The sequence below is a fragment of the Corythoichthys intestinalis genome, chromosome 2, assembly GCF_030265065.1.
Source record: "Corythoichthys intestinalis isolate RoL2023-P3 chromosome 2, ASM3026506v1, whole genome shotgun sequence".
In the NCBI taxonomy this organism is placed as follows: Eukaryota; Metazoa; Chordata; class Actinopteri; order Syngnathiformes; family Syngnathidae; genus Corythoichthys; species Corythoichthys intestinalis.
The window spans coordinates 48,430,025-48,454,684 of NC_080396.1; the positions used below are offsets into that span (position 1 = coordinate 48,430,025).

At 40.4% G+C, this 24,660-nt stretch overlaps 1 protein-coding gene across 5 annotated transcripts in view; it reads left to right on the top strand.

Annotated features, from left to right (window-relative positions):
- Window positions 1–427: 427 nt before the first annotated feature.
- The window catches only part of znf335 (zinc finger protein 335), a 34,588-nt gene continuing 10,355 nt past the window's right edge, over window positions 428–24,660 (top strand). Inside the window, exons 1-22 of one of the 5 annotated variants that reach the window (XM_057830395.1) lie at window positions 428–865; window positions 7,235–7,431; window positions 9,011–9,287; window positions 9,390–9,455; window positions 9,775–10,860; window positions 11,305–11,493; window positions 11,852–12,016; window positions 12,127–12,385; window positions 15,020–15,197; window positions 15,277–15,389; window positions 18,270–18,285; window positions 18,407–18,526; window positions 18,680–18,756; window positions 18,935–19,095; window positions 20,235–20,458; window positions 20,543–20,642; window positions 21,602–21,690; window positions 21,767–22,026; window positions 22,428–22,542; window positions 22,613–22,810; window positions 22,978–23,120; window positions 23,264–23,403. In XM_057830395.1, the coding sequence (XP_057686378.1) occupies window positions 7,240–7,431; window positions 9,011–9,287; window positions 9,390–9,455; window positions 9,775–10,860; window positions 11,305–11,493; window positions 11,852–12,016; window positions 12,127–12,385; window positions 15,020–15,197; window positions 15,277–15,389; window positions 18,270–18,285; window positions 18,407–18,526; window positions 18,680–18,756; window positions 18,935–19,095; window positions 20,235–20,458; window positions 20,543–20,642; window positions 21,602–21,690; window positions 21,767–22,026; window positions 22,428–22,542; window positions 22,613–22,810; window positions 22,978–23,120; window positions 23,264–23,403 (4,168 nt within the window). In that variant the 5' untranslated portion in view covers window positions 428–865; window positions 7,235–7,239. Of the gene's footprint in view, window positions 866–4,907; window positions 5,119–6,802; window positions 7,116–7,234; window positions 7,432–9,010; window positions 9,288–9,389; window positions 9,456–9,774; window positions 10,861–11,304; window positions 11,494–11,851; window positions 12,017–12,126; window positions 12,386–15,019; window positions 15,198–15,276; window positions 15,390–18,269; window positions 18,286–18,406; window positions 18,527–18,679; window positions 18,757–18,934; window positions 19,096–20,234; window positions 20,459–20,542; window positions 20,643–21,601; window positions 21,691–21,766; window positions 22,027–22,427; window positions 22,543–22,612; window positions 22,811–22,977; window positions 23,121–23,263; window positions 23,404–24,660 lie in introns of those variants that run through there. The other 4 variants (XM_057830397.1, XM_057830393.1, XM_057830396.1 and 1 more) reach the window with 4 other exon arrangements.

The window sequence follows — 24,660 nt, forward strand, 5'->3', positions numbered from 1 at the left end:
CATATTATTTCTGCTTGTTTTCTCCGGTAATCTTTTTTTTTTTTTTTTTTTTTAAAGAACATGCCGATCAAATACTGCTGCTATGGAACTTGTAGAAACAACTCTAGACATTACGACATATGTTTTCTTCATACGTTTCCCGAAACCAAAAACTTGGAGGAAAAAATGTGATGAATGGATCAACTTGCGCGGACGTCCAAAAGCCCAGTTTAACGCTAGCACGGTGAAGCCATTCACATTTCATATTCAGTAAACATTTTGTTTGGGCCAATGGTCCTACAGAAGATGAAAAGGTAAGCTATTTTGATATTTTTACTCATTTTTAGCGTGCCGTTTTGCCGTGCTGCTTCTGCCTGAGAATGAATGACCTGAAAAAAATTTAAATGGTATCTGATTGCCACTGTTACCTTTTCTGTTGTAAAAAAACAACTTTAGTAAGGGGGAAGTGTGAATAAATTATAGAATTAAGATTTGTTATGAAGGAAAAAATTTTAAAGTATTGGTTGGCTGTCACTGAGTAGCATTTGCAATCGCTACGCAAAAATAGCAACGTAAATTGCCCCCAAGACCAGTCAGAAACGTAAGACAACCAGAGGATATAATATATAAAAAAGACAGGGCGGTAAAGGAGGGTGGTAAAGGATAGATTGTAGAAACAGGACAATGTCATTGTCAATGGCGTAAGGCAATGCACACAAGAAAAAGGTGTCGATAAAAAAAGCTAACTCTGGATAAGGTTGTCTCTTTTCCCTGTCTTTTTCAGCCCTTCAACACTCAAGCCATCTCTTTAACTGAACATTTGTATTTTCTTCGGCATCTTTACCAGTGAATTTGGCACCAGGGACATCATTTCCGAACAGAATTGGTAGGTTTAGCTCAGTAAAAATCTCGTTCGTATACTATTTCCATGCATTTATTAATAGGGACAAACGAGAGGTTGACCTGCCTATAGCAACAATGGCGTACCGCACGCATGCATTTTTAGACCGTGACGTTGCATCGTAAAGCAGAAGTGGGACATTATAGATCTGCCCTCGCATAGAAACCATGTTAATTCTGCTACTTTTCTCCGGTAATCTTTTATAAACTAACACACCGATCACACATTGCTTTTTTTGAACTTGTGGAAACGACTCTAGACATTACGACAAATGAAGGATGTTTTCTTCAACGTTTCCCGAAACAAAAAACTCGGTGGAAAAAATGAGAAGAATTAATCAACTTGCGTGGACTTTTAACACCAGCTCGGTGAATACATTCACGTTTTATATGCAGTAAACATTTTGTTGGATTGGCATGGTCTTTTAGAGGACAAAGAGGTAAGCCATTTTGATATTTTAAACTTATTTTTTAGCGTGACGTTGTGCCGTGCTGCTTCTGTCTGACAATGAAGAACCTAAAAAGAATTATAATTGTATCTGACTGCCCGTTACCTTTTCTGTTATAAACAAAAAACTTTAGTAAGGGGGAAGTGCAAATAAATTATCGAATTAAGATTTTTTATCAATGAAAAAATTAAAAGTGTTTGTTGGCTGTCACTGAGTAGCATTTGCGATTGCTACACAATAATAGCAACATAAATTACCCCCAAGAACGGTCAGAGACGTAGGACAACCAGAGGATATAATATATAAGAAACACAGGGCTGGTGGTAAAGGATAGCTTGTTGAAACAGGAGAATGCCATTGTCAGTCGCATAAGAAAAAAGCTAAGGCTATGCTAAGGTTCGGTTGGCTCGTTTTTTTTCGTCTTTTTCAGCCCTCTACACTCAAGCCATCTCTTTAACTGAACATTTTTATGTTCTTCCACATCTTTGCAAGTGAACTTGGCACCAGGGACATCATTTTCAGACAGAATTGATAGTTTTAGCTCTGTAAACATCTCCTTCGTACACGATTTCCATTCATTTCCTATAGACCCCACTCACCAACGTCACACAATGACGTGTCGCTCTATCCGGCCACCATATTGTCCGTCATTGTTTATCCGTATTCTGAATGGTTTCAATTTGTCGTGCAATTTTTAGTGCAATTCATGGAAGCCCCGGTACTTTCAGACGCTGTAAACTCATTGGATGCGTTGCATAAAAGGCGTTGTGTGGAAAAGCTTCAGTCTATCCATTCCCCAGATCCATATTTGATGCCTAAATCGATATTTTTCGACCCGCTGTCTTCGCCGTCTCTGCCTGACATCTGCTACCCTGATATCTACAACTATCTTGTCCACAGAAACTCAGCCTATTCCCACGAAACTTTGAAAAACTTTAAGAGCAGCGCTGTAAGCAGCATTACCCCGTGTGACCCTTTACTTTCAATTTTCTAAAATGGCGACAATCAATAAAAAAAAGAAGTTGACTGCCATGGCTGACGCTTCAAGGATAGGTGGATATTGGACTATTTCTTCAATACAATACGCAACAACTGTGTCTGCCTCATTTGCAAAGAGACAGTCGCTGTTTTCAAAGAGTTCGATGTGATGCGATATTACCAAACAAGACACGCTGACATGTACGACAACATTACAAGGAAGATACGCAGCAAGAAATTATAGCAACTTGAAGCTAGTTTAATTTCACAGCAGCAGTATTTCGCAAGAGCCCAAGTGTTGAAAGAGAACGCCACAAAGGCGAGATTGTTGAAATTATGAATTAAAAAAAAAAATAATAAAGCAAATGTGACACACAGAAGGGCTTGCTAAAAATTGTTTAAATATATTGTTCTCCGTAAATCAGCCAAGGTAGCCCCCCACATTTTTACCACACCAAATCTGGCCCCCTTTGCAAAAAGTTTGGACACCCCTGTTTAACTGATGATCCGTAGACGAGGCCAGCTTCTTTCACTTGGTACCAGCTAAATATTATTCAAAATGTAATGATGGTGGAAGAAATAAGCATCTTGAATTTGAAACTGTATGTTGTCGGCGATTAGCCTCGCAATGATCTTAATTGTGGTTGTCAGCCTCAAACCCTCTAAATATATATTAAATGCATCTTACCAGGTATAAAATGTCTACTACATAGTCTGTGGTGATCGTTTGGTGCGGCAAATTGTCCGTCAGCTCGTCGTGTTTATGTATTACCGCTACGTAAATTCCTCCTATTATGGTGTGTTTTTCTGCTCGTTAACATTAATAATCAAAATGGTGAAGGCGTGTGTGGCGGTTGGTTGCAATAACAGAGAAGACAGACGGAGAGACTTGAAGTTCCATCGTATCCCGAGAGACCCGGAGAGGAGGGCGAGACGGACTGCTGCAATTCGACGAGAAAACTGGGCTCCAAACGATTACCACAGATTATGTAGTAGTCATTTTATATCTGGTAAGATGCATTTAATATATATTTAGAGGGTTTTGGGCTGACAACCACAATTAAGATCATTGCGAGGCTAATCGCCGACAACATACAGTTTCAAATTCAAGATGCTTATTTCTTCCGCCATCATTACATTTTGAATAATATTTAGCTGGTACCAAGTGAAAGAAGCTGGCCTCGTCTACGGATCATCAGTTAAACAGGTGTGTCCAAACCTTTTGCAAAGGGGGCTAGATTTGGTGTGGTAAAACTGCGGGGGGCTACCTTGGCTGATTTACATAGAACAATATATTTAAACAAATTTTAGCAAGCCCTTCTGTGTGTCACATTTGCTTTATTATTTTTTTAAATTCATAATTTCAATAGTCTCGTCTTTGTGGCGTTCTCTTTCGACACTCGGGCTCTTGCGAAATACTGCTGCTGTGAAATTAAACTAGCTTCAAGTTGTTATAATTTCTCGCTGCGTATCTTCCCTGTAATGTTGTCGTACATGTCAGCGTGTCTTGTTCGCTAATATCGTTATCGCGTCACATCGAACTCTTTGAAAACTGCGACTGTCTCTTTGCAAATGAGGCAGACACTGTTGTTGTGAAGAAATAGTCCAATATCCACCTATCCTTGAAGCGTCGGCCATCGCAGTCGACTTTTTTTTTTTTAAATTGATTGTCGCCGTTTTAGAAAATTGGAAGTAAAGGGTCACATGGGGTATGTTGCTTAGAGTGCTGCTCTTATAGTTTTTCAAACTTTCGTGAGAATAGGCTGATTTTGTGTGGACAAGATAGTTGTAGAAATCAGGGTAGCAGATGTCAGGCAGAGAGGGCGAAGACAGCGGGTCGAAAAATATCGATTTAGGCATCAAATATGGATCTGGCGAATGGATAGACTGAAGCTTTTCCACATAACGCCTTTTATGCAACGCATCCAATGAGTTTACAGCGTCTGAAAGCACCGGGGCTTCCATGAATTGCACTATAAATTTCACGACAAATTGAAACCATTGAGAATACGGATAAACAAAGACGGACAATATGGCGGCCGGATACAGCGACACGTCATTCTGTGACGTTGGTGAGTAGGGTCTATTGAGGACCAACGGTGGCGTGTCCCCCCTTTAGCAACAGTAGCTAACGTCACGAATATTAATGAGCGGAAGTGACGTGCAGCTTGCGGTAGGCCATTGCTAACGTCATGAATATTAATGAGCAAAAGTGACGTGTTGCTTGCAGTACGCCACTGGTCCGTAGTTTAGAAACCACTGGCCTGGAATGAATGGTGACTGGCAATCAGTCCTCTGTTTAGGGCGCTCTCTCAACTGGCGACCAAATCCCAAAATATTAACCCGTACATGCACGAGCAAAAATTATATTCTCCATAACAAAATAAAAGTAAAGCGACCAATACAAGGTCACGAAAATGATTCATTTTCTAAAAATGGGTCTAAGACGACTGCCTAGTGGGACTGGGACGACGTCTGCATACTGTATTCCTCCGCGCCAACCGGCGTGATACGCCTTGCACTAAAGGCAATAGTCCTCTCGATTATTCTAAATAGCTCACAGAATACTCTTCAAATGCCACAAATCATTCTGACTACGATTAAAAAGTATTGTCCTGAATTTGTTCGTTCCCAAGTGTAGTGGGTACAAATCGATTTGAACAAAACGATAAATAAGACCCACCCGCACGGACGGGAAGCGAGGAGAGTCTTATTAGCGCCCAACTAGAATGAAGCTACAATTACCTCCAACCGAGGTTATTCTATTTAGCAACACAACGTTTAAGGGCGCCTGTCTACTCGCAACTACACGGTAAGAAAACCCCCCAAACAATAATCGCAAAATGGATAGCGTATTTTTATTTCATTCAGGGAGAGCGTTTAGGCAGCCTTGCGGAGCTTGAGGCCCTCGAGGTCCCCAGTTGAGCTTCCGAGAATGCCTGATGTAAAAAAGACATTCGCCTGTTGTAAAATGGCGACACGGCGCAGGCAGGACCAAGGGCAGCTAGGCCATAAGCTACTGTGTGCTAAAGTACGGTAGCATACCGTTCCAGTTTTAGCCATGGTTGGCAAACAAACGCATTTGTCGAATCCGCAACAAGTTCATGTCCGACAGCTTTTAAATAGAGATCGCTTCGACTGTTTAATGTTAAGACAAGAATGTCCAGTACAAACGACGATCCACGTTTGTGTCCAAGTGTGTCGTTAAAGCCCGAACATAATACTGTATACGGTTATTATGTTCTGGTGAAAATGCAACAATGCTTTGAAAATGATTCACACTACGTGGGTAGTGACATTTCCAGATTTCCAACGCGTGGCCAACAAATGCTTTATTCAACCCAGTGGTTTTCAAACTTTTAGTACCAAATGTCACTTAACCACCTTTGTGTCTGACATTTGGATGTACTGAACTGTTTCGTTGTTGGCCCAAGTGTTCATCGAGAACTGTTTTAAGTTCAGGAAAGTATATAACGTGAAAGCTAACTAATTACCAATGTAATATTTTTACCCAGTGCACAAATGTCGAAAAAGTATGTTCAGTACTGGTATTGCTCATAAAAGCAGGTTTCCTACCAAAATATCACGGGCGTTAAACTTACAATTAAACAAACTGTACTTAGCACTTAAATACACAATTTGTTGTTGTTTTTAAGTGCAAAGCAGCTTTAACCAACACCTCAATTCAAGTGACTTCAAATTGTTGCTGAATCATTTATTAGTCTCGAGGATATTAACCCATCATGCAAAGCAAATGTTACGTTTCCAGTAGAAGCATGAAACATTTGCCATTTACATTTTATGAACAATAAAGATGTAATTCAAGCAATCCCAAAGGGCTTTGGACTGAAGGGGTATCCAATATTTTAACTCATGCTGACTAGGGGTGTGACAAAATATCGAAATGGTGATATATCGTGATACTTTGTATCCCAAAAGGTTATCGATATGCTCATGCCAAGAATTGAGATATCATTTTAAAAAGGTGTCGATGTCTAAAAATAAAAATGAACCAACAAGTTGCTACCAAAATCTTCCACCATAATAGTGTCTCGCTTAACTCGAAGGCTGCATTGACTGCGCATTACGCCCAATCCATTTAGACTTGGAACGTTCGTTCATTCGAAACCAGAGCATTCACAGTCATTCTGTCCGATTTTCAGGGCATTTATAGGTCACTTGCGGTTCATTTTAGGACATTTACAGGTCATGTCCTGTTGAGTTTAAGTCATTGCCTATTCATTTGGGTAATTCCCAGGTCACTTCCTGTTCTGTAACTCAAACAGGAAGTGACCCATAAAATACCCCCAAATCAACAGGAAGTAACTGAAAATCAACAGGTAAATGACCTTAAATGGCCCAAAATTACCTCATTGCCCGGCATTGGCTGCCACTGACAGCCATAGACATTCAATCAGTTTGAAGCGGGAGGGATGGCAGCAATTCGTTCATTTGCTGCCATCCCTCCCACTTCAAACAGATTGAAAGTCTACCCGTGATAAACTCATTCCAATTCACAGCAGAAGCTTGTTTTTCTGTTTATTAGTCTCATTGTAGAATATCCTAGAATGATTTCCTTACCAATGTATTGATAATCGTTGTATCGCCATATCGTCAGATCATCGTTATCATGAGCTTTGTATCGCAAACCGTATCATGAGGTACCAAGAGGTTCCCACTCCTAGTGCTGACTGATTAAAAACAAAGTTTTATTGGCCAACACTCGCCATGCTAAGAGATTACTGTACTATATGGTTTCTTTAAGAACTTCCTGATGGTGACAGTCAAAATGGAATTTTGTTTGCAAAGGTAAAACCCCTGGGTGTGGGAATTGTACATTAAATAACTTGAAATATGGCCCTATTTTTGATAAACATTCCTAGTATTTCTTGTCCGAGCAGAGATTAATCTTTGACTGTTCTGTTCAGTGGTGATGGATTCTGAAGAGAATGAGGTGGAAAGCAGCAGCGATGCAGGCCCCTCGGGCATGGAAGAGCCGTCCGAAAGCGGCATGGGCATGGAGTCATCAGAGGCCATGTCGGCCGACAGCAGCGACACGGCCTCTTCTCACATGCAGCCGCCTGAGTCTGACTGTCATGTCGGACAGAGCTCCGAGGGACTCGTGGTAAGACATCTCAAATAATCTGGCAGAAGTTGCCATGTACAGACTCATATTTCTGTGGTTGTGGGTTTGAATCTCTGCACCTGTGTGGAGTTTGCATGATTTCCACATGTTTGCGAGGTGGATTTGAATGCGCTACATTTCTTCCATGACTGTTACTTCAAGGGCGTAGGTTTGCATAGGGACGGTAGTTACAAAACACTACCAGCTTTTCAGGATGTTCAAATTATCCCCACCAACTTTTAAGTAGCTTTATTTGCGTTATATAATGACTTTAGTGATATACTGACTGTAGGTCATTTAGATTGTCTTGCCATATGTTTTAATTGTTGTAATTGACCCCATCATTATTAATTGATTTATTTCCATTATGTTCAGATTTATATTACATGTACCTCTTTTCACTTGCTGAATGTGGCGGTCCCTTTGTTTCCCTCCTAAATTTGATTGGCTGATGACTTGACCCCCCCCCCCCCCCCCCCACACACACACACAAACAGACATAAGATATTAGGGATATTGTAAATTTTTTTTCCAGCTAGCAGCAGCCGCTGTACAAAATGTAAAAACACGTCAATGTTGTGGAAATAGGAAACACGGCACTAATTTTGCTACTGAAAGTCCAACCTGCATCAGAGTTAGCATAACATGAAACTGTGAACTTGCTAACATGCAAAACTTGAGTAGGTAGCTTTTTAGGGAGAGGTGTCTTCCTTTATGTGTTTTGTACTGTCAACATTAATTAAACTGTGAGAAATCTAATGAACAGAGTTTTACGCCCTTCATCCCAATTTTACGTTTTTATTTTATTTATGTGGTCTTAAAGCAGCCCACTGGAGCTTTCATTTTTTCGTCAAGTTTGGCTGTGCTTGTGGACAAAAGCAGTAGTGTTTTACCTGAAGGACAACTCTGTTTTTATATGTGTTTTATAAGTTTTTTTTTTATTCCCTGACAAAGAAGTTTTTTCAGTTATATTTAATTTCTTTATTTAGACAATGTTGAATGGTCTTAAGGCAAATGTCTATTTTTTTGCATGCCTGGGTGGTTAAGAGACAATTAACAGGCTTGTATTTATTGTATGTCAATATAATTTATGTTTAAATAATGCAAATTAAATTTAGTCATGAAATATGGACATTTTTTCTGGAAGTTTTCAAAATGTTTGGTAATTTTTGAAAACAAAGGTTTGAATTAAACGGTGTAGGCTGAACCAATAAACATAAAAGTATAAGTCAATACAGATTTATTTTGCATTGATCATTAAGAATGTCCTGTCCCCAGCAAAAAGTGTACATGCTGGTTATGTCATATCGTCCCTACTAATGTTAAGACCAAACTTACGCCCTTGTGTTTCTTGATTATCTATTTAGAATAATTTTACTTACTTTTTATCTGTGGCAAAATGAGGCACAACAAGTAAAAACTCACACAAGTTCAATGGCATAACTAGAAACATAACTACCATTGATGATAAAACATTATGGATGACAAAATGTGTGTGTGTGTGTGTGTGTGTGTGTGGGGGGGGGGGGTTAGTGTGCTATGATGGATGGTGGATGACATTAACTGTGAACTTCTCAAGGTCTTCATCCCAGAGACCAGCTCCAGCACGGATGCCCGAGTTTCCTCTGTTCACCTCCCAGACTCCTCCTCGGTGGCCCAGTCCACCAGCGTGTCCAGCGTGTCCACGGTGACTCAGTCAGTCCTGGTGTCTGAGTCGGCTCAAGTGCTCGTTCACTCCAGTGCTGCGTCCGAAGGAGCCATGATGGTGTCCGACTCCACTGCCTCTACCTCGTCCGACTTGGGCTCGGCCATCGACAAGATCATTGAGTCTACCATCGGTCCTGACATCATAAACGGTGCCTCTATGTTTCTAATATTGCCACAGACTGGAAAATTTTAATTTTGCGGTTGGGATGCTATTAAACACTAATCACTACTTTTAACTACTTTTCACATAGGTTGCATCGCTGTAACAAGTGCAGACGACAGGGATGCAGAACCAACCCAATATCTCATACTTCAAGGTACAAACTATATTATGTATTTTTAATCTGTGTGTTCGTTAAAACAGTGGTGTCCAAACTACTGCTCAAGGACAATTTTAGGACGCCTCTCTATATTTTTTTCCAAAATTGAGGACTAGGACCAACCACCTGAACAGGACATAGTGCAGTGGTGCGTCTGGTATTCTGAGTTTTTAGTAAACCTCCGGCCTGCATGGTAGAGTGGCTCGGTTTAGCTTGGGTAACAAGCTAATCTATAACTGTCTCACCGTAATGTAATTGTGATCAAAAGAGGGCCACAGCCACTTGTCTTGGTTTTTTATGTCTATGTCTGCTATAGGTGCTCCCATGGTAGCCCACATGTCTTCCTCGGCCTTGTCTGACCACATAGCCATCGAAGCACTTTCCGAGGGTCCGACGTCCACCTGCCTAGACCAGAGAGACATGCAGAGGAGCCTGGAGCCCGACCAACCTGACGACCAGCCTGGTCACTCTGGCTACCCAGAGGAAAGCAGTGGTCAGCCTGATCAGCCCCAACACTCTCACCCCTCCCAGTACATGGACTGCAGTGCAGACGGCCCAGACCAAACAGGGGAGTCATCACCGTCCTATGCGGAGTGTTCTGATGAACCAGACCAGACGCGCTCCGGGTCAGGCTTTCCCGACTACAGTGGCAACAACAGCGACCAAGACCTGCCTGGATATGTTGAATGCAGCAGGGCAGATTCAAACCCTACCATTGGTCAGAGCTATGTGGTGGGGTGCAGTGCCGGGTATCTGCGCGCCGTGGACGACGGAGAGCGGATGCATCATTCGCGTGCCTATATTGACAGTAGCGCAGATCACAAGACTCAGATGAGTCGGCAGTACCCAACCAAATATGGGGGTGTTGCCGATTCTGAGGAACCAGGATGTTCCCGGTACCGCACGGGGCACGATGACGATGATGAGCAGATCCAGGATCCCGATCAGCCACAGCAGGAGCCCCAGCGTTCCTGTTACACGGAGAATAGCAACGGCCCCGACGCGTCCCTTTACACTGACGACAGCTCCTTGTCAGACCACCCTGTCACCGACATGGCAGTTTCAGAGGGGGTGCTAGAGGCGGTCGAGTGCAGCGAGAGCCAACCGGGGCCCCACATCAGCAGCAGCGGCACCTATAGCTCCATCCTAGAGCCGGACGTGGCCCCACATTGTTCGGCCAGCCGGGGCGACCCTGAGAAGGATGAAGCTGTCCCGCGTCAGGAAGTTGTCGCTTCGGCCGTGGCCGAAGGTCCCGGGGACCGGCCGCCCAATCTGGCTGAACTTGAGGAGATGATGGAAGTTGTGATTGTGCACCAGTTCAAGTGCAAAATGTGTCCTTATAAGAGTGTCTCTAAAGACACCTTGATTAGCCACATGAGGGACAAGCACTTCAAACTTGCAGGTAGGTTGGCCTGGTTGAGTCGATATTCTAGACCTTTTATAGGATGGTATCACACTTTCTTCTAGATGGCAACAACACTGATGGCACCACAAGTAAACTGAGCCTTCCATATTAAAACATATTATGCTGATAGATGACAATAAATTGTCCCTCACTGTGAATGTGAGTACTTGCTTGTACCCTGTAATTTACTGGCAACCAGTCCAGAATCAACCCCTCGCCTCGTCTCACATGTAGACTGCTTGGATAGTTTCCAGCTCCCACAGGAGTAATGAGTAGTGCTTTATAAAAATGAGTGTCTGTTTTATAAGCGGATACGCGCTGTCAAACAATTGAAAAAGCTAATTCACCATATAATAATGTCTCTGAAGGACTAATATTTTGGAGTGGGTTTTATAATAATACTTATAAACTTTAAATTGCGTACATTTGGTTTGTGTTTAGGAGGTTTGCAAACAAAGCGCAAACGTGGCCGACCTCCCAAGAGGGCTCTTCCACAGTTGGGCTTTAACAAGGACTGTTCGGGAGAGGGGGGAGCGACACCGGTGAAAGTGTCTGCTTCTCATCAAACTAAAGAAGATGAAGATCAGGAAGAGCACGTTCCGGATGCCGGTGCTATTGATAATTGTGACGGTAAATCTTCTTTTACTTTGCTATCACTTTTGGTCGAGAATAGCAAGGTAAGCTATAGACTGGTCACCAGTCAATTAACATATAGACAAATAATGGACAACTAAGGCTGCAAAACTACACCTCAACTGCATTACCTTGCTGTAAATTGAGTGTGCTGACCCTTAAGCTGAAAGCTCAGGTCTACAGCTCAGCAACTACCACCCTATTATGGAGGTTCAGAGAAGTCTGGTCTTTACAATGTAGACCCAGTAACATACATATAGTGGCGTCCAATCCTTCCTGAAATTTTATATATTTAAAAAAACAAAACAAAACATAATTTAATGTCTAATTATAATCTCACTGATTTCTATCTCAGAGGACAGTACCTACAACCCAGCTGAAGAGGACTGCTGCGGAAGATTACCTGCCATTTTGAAAAACCACACTCCTTCTATTACTTCCTCTTCGCACACTCGTCCTCAGCGTAGAGTCGGCCGTCCGAAGAAATACATCCTTCTGGAAGATGACGACGACAGCCAAGGTGAGTGGACTGTTTTTAAAAGACGAGTACAGCAAGCACAAATTAAGTCTGGAAGACCTTCAAGGTATTAAAAAAAGCTAAAGTGTGTTCATGTCTGTCACCGGTCACAGAGGCAGAGAGTTTAGCAAAAAAGGCAAGGGTGAAAGTTGAACACAGCGCCGGAGACGAAGCGAGCTCCTCAGTCTTGGACAATGACTCCTCTCTGGTGGCTAAAAAAGAGGAGGTGTTGGATGTGGTGGTGTGCCTATCTGACTCTGAGAACAAAGATCCCTCATCCAACTCGCCGCCAGAAGAGTTCTTTGAGAGGAAACGAGGCCGCCCTTCAAAGTGCTTTCTTCGTAAAAAGTACAAGAAGCATTTGAGTCGCAGGTAAGTGCTGTTTTGAATGTTTTTGCCCATTTTTGGTAGGCATCTCACCTGTCAAGATCCAACCCTTTATATGGCAACCATTTAACTCATCGGATGCCATTGACTACGCTAGACCTCCAATCCATTTTGACTGGATGAAGCTGGTAGCAAATGCTCTGTGCAGCCCACCCAGTCTAAATGGTTTGGACGTCTATCAATGTCAATGACAGGAAATTAGATATATACAATGAAAATTGAAAACAAAAAAAAATGTGGAATGCAAGTGGGGGCGCTTATCCTGAGTGGTTTTATTTTTAATTAACATGTTATTAATCTATCATTTATTTAGTCATAAAATAATTTTATAATAAATACAATAATGATTAACTATTGAAATAAAAATATACTGTGTAGAGAATTGAATTGAGAAGTGGCATCCACATACTGTATTTGGACATCACATTTTGGGTCAAGTAGCCTATACCAAATGTTAATATTTTGACCTACATGACAGAAATTATAATGTCCAAATATGTGGACGCCAGGTACCGGTGTATATATATATTTTTTAATCAACAAAAATAGTCACTTGCCCTATAAAAGGTTAAGGTTTCTTTTCATTGTACAAAAAATTGTCTTGGCATTCAGGCCAGTTTTATTCAGAAATTCAATTATCAATCAATCAATCAAATGTATTTCTATAGACCAGGGGTGTCCAAACTTTTTGCAAAGGGGGCCAGATTTGGTGTGGTAAAAATGTGGGGGGCCAACCTTGGCTGACGTCCTTTAGGCAGAACAAATTATTGAAGCAAATTTTAGCAAGCCATTCAGTGTGTCACTTTTGCTTTATCATTATTTTTTTAATTAATAATTTCAACAATCTCGCAACTAGCTTTTGTGGAGTTCTCTTTCGGCTCTCGGGCTCTTGTGAAATACTGCAGCTGTAAAATTAAACTAGCTTCAAGTTGCTTGAATTTCTCGCTGCGTATCTTCTCTGTAATCTTGTCGTACATGTCAGCGTGTCTTGTTTCGTAATGTCGCCTCACATTGAACTCTTTAAAAACAGCGACTGTCTCTTTGCAAATGAGGCAGACACAGTTGTTGCGTATTTTAGTGAAGAAATATTCCAATTTCCACCTATCCTTGAAGCGTCGGTCGTCGCAGTCAACTTTTTTGTTGTTGTTTATTGTCGTTAGTTTAGAAAATTGGGAATAAAGGGGTCACCCGGGGTAATGTTGCTTAGAGTGCTGCTGCCTTTTAGTGGGTAAATGAGGAGCAGCATTTAGTGTGTAAGCTACTTCATATGCTGGTAGCAGTACTGCTGACCAATTTATTAAGCCTATGTGCGGGCCAGACGTTATTGATTTTATGACAGACGCTGGGGGTCGGATGAAATTTGACAAAGGGACATGTCTTCTATAGACCATTACAAAAACCCGAAAGGTCCACAAAGTGCTTTAAAACAACTATATAGTTCATGATAAATAAAAGGCAGGAAAGTATTTTACAACGACACACAAAAAAAAAAAAAAAAAACGAAAACAAAAACAACGCATCGCGATAACAGTCAAAACTGCAAATAAAACCATAAAACCGATAAAATCCAAAAGCATTAAAACCCTTAAGAAATAAAACCAGGCTACTCAAGTCTAGAAAAAAGGCAGGTCTAAAAAAGTGGGTCTTCAACCGTGATTTTAAAAAGGCCGAGATTCTTAATTGTGCAGATTTCAGGGGGCAACCTGTCCCACAATCTGGGAGCAGCAACTCCAAAAAATCGTTCAGATCACGGTTTGTTTCGACCTTGGAACTTGCAATAGAAGCTGGCCGGTAAAACGAAGAGCCCTGCTAGAGTTGCGGAGGGTTGAAATCTCCGACAAAAAGACGGAGGCAGGCCATTAATAGAATTAAAAACAAACAGTAAAAGTTTGAAATCGATTCTAAATTTAACCGGGAGCGAATGGAGTGATGTTTGCCCAGGGGGTAATATGTTCACGTTTGGGTGTACTGGTTATAAATCAAGCAGCGGCATTTTGAACAAGTTACACATGATAAATAGAGGATTTAGGAAGAGCAATATAAAGTGCATTGAAATAGTCCAGTCTTGAGCATATAAAGGCATGAATTGCCTTTTCAAATTCGTGGCGACAAAGAAAAGGCTTCACTTTGGCAAAGAGACGTGGTTGGAAAAACCTTGCTCTTACAACACAACTGATCAGTTATTCAACGTTGAGCCTGCTATCTAATATCTCTGAGATTTTTAAAGTGTGTCTTAAAAAAGGGGACCAGAGCGTCAGAGATGGGCTCAAGGGCATTCATCATGGAAGGGCTTATGGATGGGATGGACTATAGATAATTTGGCTGATTGTTTTTTGCCATCTTTATTTAAGGGTTACGTGTGGGAATGTTATAGTTACTACACAGCGACTCAAGTTTCTCTGGACAAAATTTACATGGCAATGTTTGGCACCACTTATGTAATGGTTGCCTACTAGGCTTCTTTTTTTTTTCTCATGTGCAAGAAGATGTGTGCTACAAAACAAATGTTTTAAAACCGTCAGAAGCAGAAAACTTAAAGCAAACTTAAAAATGATCAATCGCCAAGCCCTAGTAATGCAATTTCTCTAACCAGTAGTCATGTAAATTGTCCTCTTTCAGTCGGTACTACAAATCCTTCAAACCGCTCCTGAGACCTCACAACTGCTGGATCTGTGGCTCGCGCTTCCTCACGGAGGATGATCTGCAATTCCACGTGGACTCTCACGAGGGTAATGAGCCGGAGCTCTTCAAATGCCTCCAGTGCAACTACCATTGCAAGCGCTGGTCCTCGCTCAAGGTCTGGAGGCACCCAATTGCTTGCACTTAACACATTTTGTATGTGTGTGAGATGTTGTGTTAAAATGTGTGTTTTTCAGGAACATATGTTCAACCATGAAGGTACAAAGCCCTTCAAGTGTGAGAAGTGTGATTACTCAAGTGTTTACCGGAAAGATGTCATTCGTCATTCTGCGGTTCACAACAAAGAAAAGTAGGTGCATTGGTTCGTGTACAACAAGGGTGGGCAATTTTTGGCGTTGTCGTTTCTTTAATCCAGCCCACTGAACATTTACCTTATTAAGAGTCGGCTATTATTTTTACATTTAATTTATTTATTCGTCATTGTCGTCTCCCGCTTTTCCGAATCCGGGTCGCGGGTGCAGCGGTCTCAGCAAAGAGGCCCAGGCAGCCCTCTCCCCAGCCACTTCCAGCAGCTCGTCTTGGAGAATCCCAAGGCGTTCCCAGGCCAGCCTAGAGATATAATCTCTCCAGTGTACACGCTGGAGTTTATTTATTTATTTAATTAAATTGTGCATAGAACAAAAGCTGGTACACTCAAAACAGGTAAAAAGTAGCTAAAAAATAGGCAGGCGCCTATTATAGTTACTGTACCTGTTCAATCTGTCACTGTCATTTTCCATTCTCAGTCTGAGACTCAGACGAAGCCTATTTCACCTTTTGGGTCTATTAAAGCTGTATAGTCCATTGATGGGGCATAGCACAGTGGGTAGCCAATGCCTTATGAGTAGGCAGGACAATCTTATATACTCACATTTGATTGGCTAAAATAGTACTCGCATTTACAGTTTTTCTCAATTGATTTAGTACGTTTCTCAGATCGGAAATGAAATTCTCAAAGCAGTTTGTGCATTTCTCAAAACACGTCGCAGAAGTAGCAAAACAACATGGATTACCTGCTAAAGCTATTTTTTGTGCAAAATTCTTAGTCCATCGCTCAAAATTAAATTTCTCTGTCAATGAACATGTCACTGCTGTCAGAATGACAAGACTCTGTTTCATTGTGAACGGACAAGACGGTCAAATTACTTGGTCTTAATACAACAGCTTTGTTGGAGGCTCTGATCCTGAAGATGGTTTACGTAAGTTTTGATGACAATTGCAAGTTACACCTTTGTGTGTGGAGGATTAACTGCAAGAGATTGGTCAAGATTCAGTTTACACTTTTACTGTTTTTACAATGTCTTGACAGACCATGTCATTGCGATTCAGAAAGCAAAAGACAGCACTGAGTATAACGAAGAATAAAACCAAAATTAGAAAGCCCATCGGTACAACTAACCGATGTCATCTCTTGCTATACAGTGTGGAAAGAATCTTCTTGAATTCCTTATCCAGCCTCTGCAGGCATCTGCTGTGATGTCCCTGTATGCTGCATTTATGGCATCCAGAAGAGTCATCTGCATGTGAGACTGGCGATCATACACTTACCATCTTCTCCATGTGGAGAAAAAAATGTTCTACGGATTTGAGGAATGGGGAGTATGGTGGTAGGAACTCCATTAAAATGAGTAATGAAAATGCTTACAAATAAGCACACACATGTTGACATATTCTGACATGTTCATCCACGTTGCATGTAAAGACTAATGCAATGAACTCATGACTGAATGGTGGTGACACTATTCAATAGAGACCCGTGATAATCCATTTTGACCATCATGACAGATGATAATGTAGAAAACAGCAGAGAATTGTACAAATCATTTGCATGGATGTACGAAAACCTCTGCAACATGTTCAGAGAAATGAGAAACTGCTTTTCATTTTATTTTACAACGTTGTGAGGATTGAACAGGTATTTTTGAGAATTTCAAGCCTGAGCAGAGAAAGTAAAAAGGTCTGAGAGTTATTTAGCCTAATTTGGTAAAATACTGGCATTTATTAACACTTCACTATTTTACATTCGAAAAAAATAAATTCTGTGTGTGTTCACTTTATTAGCCAAGATTATTTCTGCTGGGCTACACATGATAAACATGATGTCTATTACTTTAAGGAAAAAGTGTTTGTTGGAAGGATATTTACTGGCTTATACATTTATTAAATGGAATTGATTGTTTAAAATGATACAGCAAATAATTTATTTCTGATAAAATGGTTTATTATTATATAATTTAATCAATTGATTAAAAAAAAAAAAAAAAAAGACATCTTGGTTTTATATAGGTAAAAGTGTCTCATCCTGAAACGGCCATGCTTGATGTTCTAAGGCAGGGGTCCCCAAACTACGGCCCGCGGGCCGGATACGGCCCACCTCCACATTTCGTCCGGCTCCCTGAACAATACCAGAGAGCATTTTGAAATTTTTTTTTCTCAATAGTGTTATTTATTTCCTGGCCTTTTTCCGTGAAGAACTCAGAGAGGTTTTTTTTTGTTATTATCTATTTAATTAATAGTGTTATTATTTATTTATTATTATTATATTATATTATAATTTTTATTTTATTTACGTTTTGTTCCGTGAAGAATCCAGAAAGGGTTATTTGAATGCAGCTTTCTGGAAAAAAAATAATTTTTACATTTAGGCACTCCTGCAATCGTAACCCTTTTTCTGTTACAAACTGACGCCGGCCCCTCATCAGACAAGGGAAAAGTTATGTGGCCCTCACAGAAAAAAGTTTCGGGACCCCTATTCTTATGCAATCCTTAAATCCATATTCCATCTAGACAGTCCCGCTTGTTCTGCTAGGCAGGTCCTTAACTCCCTTAGGCTGCTAGGTTTTCGTGGCGTCACACTACGAGGCTATTAAATGCTCACAAATAGTAAGTAACACATATGCATTAGTAAATAGATCATAAGAGCTTGCCGTTATTATTTGTACCAGTACTATATTTTGCTGTCTTGGGTTATAATTTGGGACATACTATCCATAACTGGAATAAGCCAATGCAACCACCATGGACAAAAAAATCTAAAGATACAATGACTAAGTTTTTCAATGCAAAAGAAATCTAAACAAAAAGATTTGTCCCCTGAAGCCCAAAGGTTTGCCCACCTTTGATTTTTATATTGTTATATTTTAAAACAAGTTTAACAATTCCTAACAGTATTTATCTTTACATTCACCAGGAAAAAAAAAGATACGGTAAGTTTGCCTGTTCTGACATCGTTTCTTCATTCATGTACAGTACTGTGGGTTGGGCCATTTTTAAGCATTATGGAACTTTATTTTACTCGATAAGCCAACTCACTGCACTTTGTTTTAGCAGGTGGGGACTGCAACCGAGTTCCCGTGTCCTGTGTGTCACAAAATTTACCCCATGCAGAAGAGGCTGACTCAGCATTTGAAGACACACAGCGCTGAGAAGCCGCACATGTGCGATAAGGTCTGGATGTCTGGTGTTTCAAACAGTCATTTTAGCAACCCACTAGTGAAACATAAAACAATGGTCTTTATTGGTATTTTGTCGACGCTCAGGTTTTCAAGTGAATTCCAAGTCTTAGACATGTAATCTGATTATTTCTGTCTGTCTTTTCAGTGTGGCAAATCCTTCAAGAAGCGCTACACATTCAAAATGCACCTTATGACACACCTTCAGAGTGTGGGAGACAGCAAGTCAGTAATATGCATGTTGTATTCCAGTTCTTATTTTTTTGGGTACAAGTTAATTGAAAAGTGACTTCCACAGAAAAAAACCCTTGATGTAAACATTGCTTTCACTGAGAAATACACAAAAATATTTATTTTTTTTCCCCGTCTTCATTAATAACCTGATCTTGTACGTTGTGATCAGGTTCAAATGTGAGTTTTGTGACTACATTTGCGCCAACAAGAAGCAGCTGCTCAACCACCAGCTGTCCCACACCAGCGACCGACCCTTCAAGTGCGATTACTGTAAATACGCCACTTCCAAGGAGGAATTCCTGGTGTCTCATCTGGCCATTAAACACACTGGTCAGTTCAATTGGATATAAAAATGTTACAATAGATGTGAATGGATCATTAAGTACCATGTATATGTTATATTAGACTCTAATAATTAGAGGTACACAAATCATTGCCTTCGATGTAAAAATCGTACCCTACAGAGGTGCAGACCATGATAAAGTACATTTATATAAACTAAATGATTAAAAAAAAAAATTGTATTTTTAGGGTGGCAAGTTCATTATTAAATATAATGCAAATGCGTCCCAATACATTTTGATGTATTGATATTTTGTGTGTAACATGTTTACATCGTATCATTCGGTTCATGTACCTCAAACATAACATTTGTATTGTATTTAACCCTTTCAGGGACCGTGGTCTCTATAGTGGACAGTTATTCACGTTCTAGAGCAAGTGACTATATTTGATAATTTTTTATTTTTTTTTAACACTTAAGACCTTTAAACTTTTATAGGGCTAGTGACTGTTTTTGGTCATTAAAAAATGTTTGATTATACTGTAAATCCAATCATTATACAGGGTGTCCACAAGGTCTGGGTACGTATTTCATATTGAAAATGTAATATCTTAACATTATAATTTAAAAAATACTTTTAAAACAAAACAATTTCATTGAATTATGTTAATAAATTACATGTTCAATATGATTTCCATGATTGTCATTTATCAATGCATAATTTCATGCGCCTTGCAAAATTCAGGTGAACTGGATTGAACAGGCCTTCATTGCAGTCCAATAAATAAAAGAGTAAAATTCCTATCTACCCAGATGTTGTGGACACCCTGTAGTGTTTGTTATATCATACTGTGATTATGAATAATTTTTTATGAATTATTACAATTGAAATAAAAATGAAAAGCAAAAGAAATGAAAACAGAAATACACACTTGTTAGGGACCCAAATATTGCTTTAATTTTTTTTTTATTTTTTAAACTCATTTTATTCTATTGATTTAAAATAAAAAATCATGATTTGTGCATGAAAGGCTTATTGATTTGTACACATCAAGTGTAAAAAGACATATACAGTAAATGTTTAGATTAGATGTAAACAGACAATTTAAAAGAAGATAGTGTTGTTGGTAACTTGGACCTGAAGTGTTGCTCATTTGTCTGTTCTATAAATGTTTCTTGAATTTAGGAGACAAGCCTTTTGCCTGCACTATGTGTCACTTTGGGACTAAACATCGAAAGAACCTTCGACACCATGTGCAGTGTCGCCACCCGGAAGCCTTTGAGGACTGGTCACTTACTCACCCAGAGGCCGAGGCAAAGAGACGCCGCAAACCTTTCCTTACCCTGCAGCGCGTGGAGGAGTTAAAACAGCAAAACGAGGATGGAGCTCAAGTTTTGCCAAACACCATTGTGAGTTCACGTGGCCTTACATTTAACATCTACACATGAGGTAAACGTTCAACAATGCTTTCCTAATATTTACCTGTCTGTCAGGTTTCAGTCGACCATGTAGCTCTTCAAACTATTCAAGAGATTGGAAATGCTTCCGTCTCCGATGATGCACTGGGAAATACGACCATCATCTATGAACAAGGTTAGACACATTTACAAATGTTTTCCTCATTCATTATTAGGGGAACAGCTTTGGAAGTTTTGCTGGTCAATGTCAAAACAGCTTATTTTAAAAGCAGATCCGGTTTGTCTATCACTGTCGCGACAGTAAATAAGAAATAGGCCCATTTCAGATGTCAGTACTGTTTTTGCCCAGCAAGAATAGGTCAAAAAACGGCACCCTGGGCATCCTGGCCAATTTTTTTGCAAAGGCGATTGATATGAAAAAGATCTAAAGTCCACAATAAAATAAAAATTGTGGCATGGGACCTTTAGACCCAGCTTGTTGTTCGGAGCAGCAATAATTTTAAGCGGTCAGTTGTGCTAGGTTATCCACAATGTTTTGGAAATTATCAAAACAATTTCCATTAATATTTTATCATTTTGTGCATCACTGCTTATGGCTAACAGAAAATACATTCACTTGTTTCTCATACAGAATATATGTTAAAATTTTCCTCCTGTGCAAAGGTGAACCATTTTCATTATGAATGTTGATTGTACTTAAGATCTTTAATTTGATACAAAAGAGTTTCTTTGTCATCACACAAGCGCAACAAAATTTCATTCCAGGTTAAAAAGTTCTAGTTCAATTCCTGTATTGCACATCTCATGAGGACTGCAGGTGAGCAGTCTTTACTGGGACGGCTGCTTGAGCCTGTGTCAGGAAGGACAAACAAACAATAAAACAACAAATTTAGGCAAACGGTGTACTGGTCAAAATTAGAGCGCATACTTTAAGCAAGCATTCAGTCACATACATACATACAGACGATTTACTTTTTCATTAGGGAAGCTAACACATATACTGTACTCCAAACTAAGAGGCAGACGACATGCTAATACTGTAAATGTTTGATTTTGATTCAAAAGTAAATAAGGTAACTTTATGGTTTTTTTTTTTTATACTTACCCAAATACTGTTTTGCGTCTGCTCTCCAGATGATTCAGGTGAACTCTCCGCCCAAAATGCGCTGAGCCTGCTGCTAAATATGAGCAATGCCCGAGAATTGGTTGGAAACACCTTACAAGTTAGTGGACCTGCTCAAATTTATTTGATGTTAGAAAAAATAAAACCCTTTCACAGCCACTGATTGTGCTCCTCAGGTTGCAGTACTCAACCCGGACGGCAGCACTGAGGTCAAAGCTTTGGAGAAGGAAACGTGGAGCGCCGTGTCAGCGGCACAGGGACAGACCCACAAGGTCGTCACCGTCCACGTGTCCGAGAACGGCGAAACTGTTCTGCAGGAGGCTTATGAGACTGAGATGGAAGAAATCCCCCAGATAGCAATGGAAACCTACACGGACGAAGGGGAGTTCAGTGTGGTGGAACAAGTGACTGAAGAGGTCCAAAGTTCTGAGTGCAGGTGACAGTATTACAATTCTTTGTTCTTTTTAAGTATCGTTTTATTAGATTGTGTATTTTGAATTTGAACAAATAACATTCTGTCATTTATTATACCATTATAGGGCACTCATTTAAAAAAAAAAAAAAAAAAATTTTTTTTGGGGTGGCCATTAACACTGTGTATTTCAGATTTTATTAATTTTTCTTCATGAACATTTTGTTAATGTATAAATATTTATTTCGATTAATTATTTATATATTATTTATTTTAAATGGAACATGAAGTCCACATATGTGAACCTCACATTTCGGGTCATGTAGCCCACACTTGTGTTTCAAATTTTAAACTTTGCCCTACGTGACCAACAAATCATCAGATAAATGATTTGCTACTGAGTCAATTAATGATTTTCTTTTCAGTGATGAGAAGAATGATCAAGTTCAGGCTGCAGAGGAGTCCCAGGTACAGAATCTGAAAAGTGACAAGTTCTACCTGGCGACTGGACTATCCGATGGTGTTCTGCAACAAGTAGAGGTAATAAGCATATTTTCTTTAGATGATGTTTTCACATTACACACATCTCACGTTCCCTGTTCGCTTATAGCTGAGCAGCGAAGCGCCTGCCTCTCCTCCTCCGATAAGCTCACCCAGCGTCAGTGCCAAAAGGTTTTCCTGTCGCATATGCACAGAGTCTTTTAATGGCCGCTCGGATATGGAGAATCACAAGCGGGCGCACTTGGATCCCAACACCTTCAAGTGCCCTGACTGTGAGTTCACATCCAGTTCCTGGCCAGAGGTTAAGGTGGGTACAAAAGGCTTGCGTGGCCACAAAAATGCACATGGACTAAAAACGTTCTCAGGCCAAAGTCATGCCAAATTTATTGATTTTCACAGGCGGAGTGAAGATCAGGTTCTATACGCATGTTTGCCACAAACTGCTGACTTAATGAATGTTTTTGATTCAATCAGACCCACATGGAGCTTCACTCATACTTACGACCTCACAAATGCCACAGCTGCAGCTTTGCCTCCAAGAATAAGAAGGACCTGCGCAGACATCTGCTGACACACACAAATGAAAAGCCATTTTCTTGTACACTCTGTGGCCAAAGGTAGGAGCAAAGCATTTTGTAGAAAATGAATGACCTCACCTTAGACATTTTTTGCCCTGCAATTGACTGGCAACCGTGTATCCTGCCACAAGTTCATAATAACAAGCAAACTGTTAGTGCTGAAATGATACATTTTTTTTCAGTTTCAATCGCAATGGCCACCTCAAGTTCCACATGGACCGCCTGCACCATCAGCATCAGACCACCACCAAGAGCCGTACCGCCGCCTCCCAGCAGACCATCATTGTAAACCGTGATGAGGAGGCGCTGGCCACATTGCAGTGTAAGACAAACATCGACGTGAACTATTCAGCGTCTGAAGTGTGATGACAGACATAGTCTGCGCTCTCCAAAAATGCAGAGTGGTGTGCCCACTGCCTGAACACGATAAGGCTAGGTTCATACTACAGGTCTTAATGCACAAATCCTATTTTTTACCATATCTGTGATTTTGGGATGCCCATTCAGACTGCCTTTGTCCATTGAGACCGTTCAAGTATCAAGCATGCGCACTAATTCGCAGTCCGATATGCGCTCAGCAAAGAGACCCGCATGCGCAGAAGCATCAAAACAAATTACACATGCTAGCTGTACAGTATGTCATTCCAGAGTGATCATATTTTGATTTCCAAAAAGAGGACACAAATAACAGATGTTAATAATCCCCGTTTAGTCTTATATTCAAAGTTTATATGGACTGATAGAGCGCATACACGCACACACGAGCCTTGACGTGTGTGCGTGAAATGACCTGGGTGCGTCAGTTTGCCCCGACTCGGCCTTGTGTGCAATAATGAAATACTGCTCATTCGGCGCACAGAATGAAAATCGAAAATTGTAAGGCTTATTCTTTTCTTCGTTTTATTTTTTTATGACTGTGGTCAAGCCTGCTTCGTGCTTAAAAGCAGAGTTCAAGCTAGAACGCTAATGCCTACATGGCTGCCGTCCTCCGTGCCTCTTGCTCTTTGCTGACGTAATAGCTGCATGAGTTCCGATTTGGGAGTCTTGACAGTTCAGACCGCCAGTCACGTTCTGAAAAAATGTGGCCCAGATCGGATTTGAACCACATACGAAAATGACTCCGATCGGATTTGAAATGGTCCACTTCTATGCGACTTGTCCCGTTCAGACCATCAAGTTAATGCCTGACTCGAGTCGGAAAAACACAAAAAAAATTGGATTCGTGCATTAAGACCTGTAGTATGAACCTAGCCTAAGTCACACTGTTCTGGTTTATCTTTCTGATAGTTTTTTTTTTTTTTTTAGTCCTACTTGTACCATGTGCACAACTGAGCTGTTTTAATTTTGCCTGAACAGTGACAATAAAACTCCTTTAAATACTTTGAACTGTTGATGGTGTGTCAACCATCCCTATCCAAATTGTGACAACTAACCCCAGCTCATGTTTTTGGCTAAAGGCTAAACCAGCCGCTATCAAGCAACGGCCTTACTCTGGAACATGATTCAAAACTGTAGCTCTGTCTGCATACTTTTTTATGGTAAAGCTTTATGAATAAAGAAATACTATTGTCTAAAAGCC